The sequence below is a fragment of the Ailuropoda melanoleuca genome, unplaced genomic scaffold (assembly GCF_002007445.2).
Source record: "Ailuropoda melanoleuca isolate Jingjing unplaced genomic scaffold, ASM200744v2 unplaced-scaffold59202, whole genome shotgun sequence".
Classification (NCBI taxonomy): Eukaryota; Metazoa; Chordata; class Mammalia; order Carnivora; family Ursidae; genus Ailuropoda; species Ailuropoda melanoleuca.
In genome coordinates, this window is record NW_023232951.1 from 1 (window position 1) to 930 (window position 930).

General features: G+C 40.6%; 1 protein-coding gene across 1 annotated transcript; it reads left to right on the top strand.

The window, feature by feature from the left end:
* Window positions 1–6: 6 nt before the first annotated feature.
* On the top strand, window positions 7–819 carry LOC117799868 (eukaryotic translation initiation factor 2 subunit 2-like; the record flags this gene model as incomplete). Its single annotated transcript, XM_034652371.1, has 1 exon — window positions 7–819. A coding segment is annotated over one exon (813 nt), but the record flags the coding sequence as incomplete, so codon positions are not given.
* Window positions 820–930: the final 111 nt, after the last annotated feature.

A 930-nucleotide genomic window follows, 5' to 3' on the forward strand; every position in this document is an offset into this window, starting at 1 on the left:
CGCAAAAAAGAATCCTCTGATGACTTGGATGACTTAAACTTTTTCAATCAGAAGAAAAAGAAGAAGAAAACAAAGAAAATGTTTGACATTGAGGAGGCTGAGGAAGGTGTGAAGGAGCTAAAGATTGAGATTGAAGAACCTGAGCCGCCTGTGGAAACCGAGGAGGACTTGGATTTTGTGCTTGGGAAAAAGAAAAAAAAGAAGAATGTCATATTTCCTGAAGAGGACGACATGATGATGGAAAATGACGATATCCTAGAAGATGAAGACAACCAAAAAGATGGCATTTCCTTCAGTTCGATGACTGGACCAACATGGGCTGGCACAGAGAGGGATTACACATATGATGAGTTGCTAAATCGAGTCTTCAACATCATGCGTGAAAAGAACCCAGATATGGTAGCTGGTGAAAAGAGGAAGTTTGTCATGAAACCTCCCCAGGTAGTCCGAGTAGGAACAAAGAAAACATCGTTTGTGAACTTCACAGATATTTGCAAACTATTACATCGGCAACCAAAACATCTGCTGGCTTTTTTGTTGGCTGAGCTGGGGACTAGTGGCTCAATTGATGGTAACAACCAACTCGTAATCAAAGGGCGGTTCCAACAAAAGCAGATTGAAAATGTCCTGAGACGATACATCAAAGAGTATGTGACCTGTCATACATGCCGTTCACCAGACACCATCTTGCAGAAGGACACTCGATTATATTTCTTGCAATGTGAGACGTGTCATTCCCGTTGCTCTGTTGCTAGCATCAAGACTGGTTTCCAAGCTGTAACAGGAAAAAGAGCTCAGCTCCGTGCCAAAGCCAACTAATTTGTAGATCATCATTTGATTTTTCCAAATTATATTTTGGGAAATTTGAAAACCTGTTTTTGGCTGATTGAGTAGATTTATCATTGTATTGATAAATTAGCTAAGTACCGC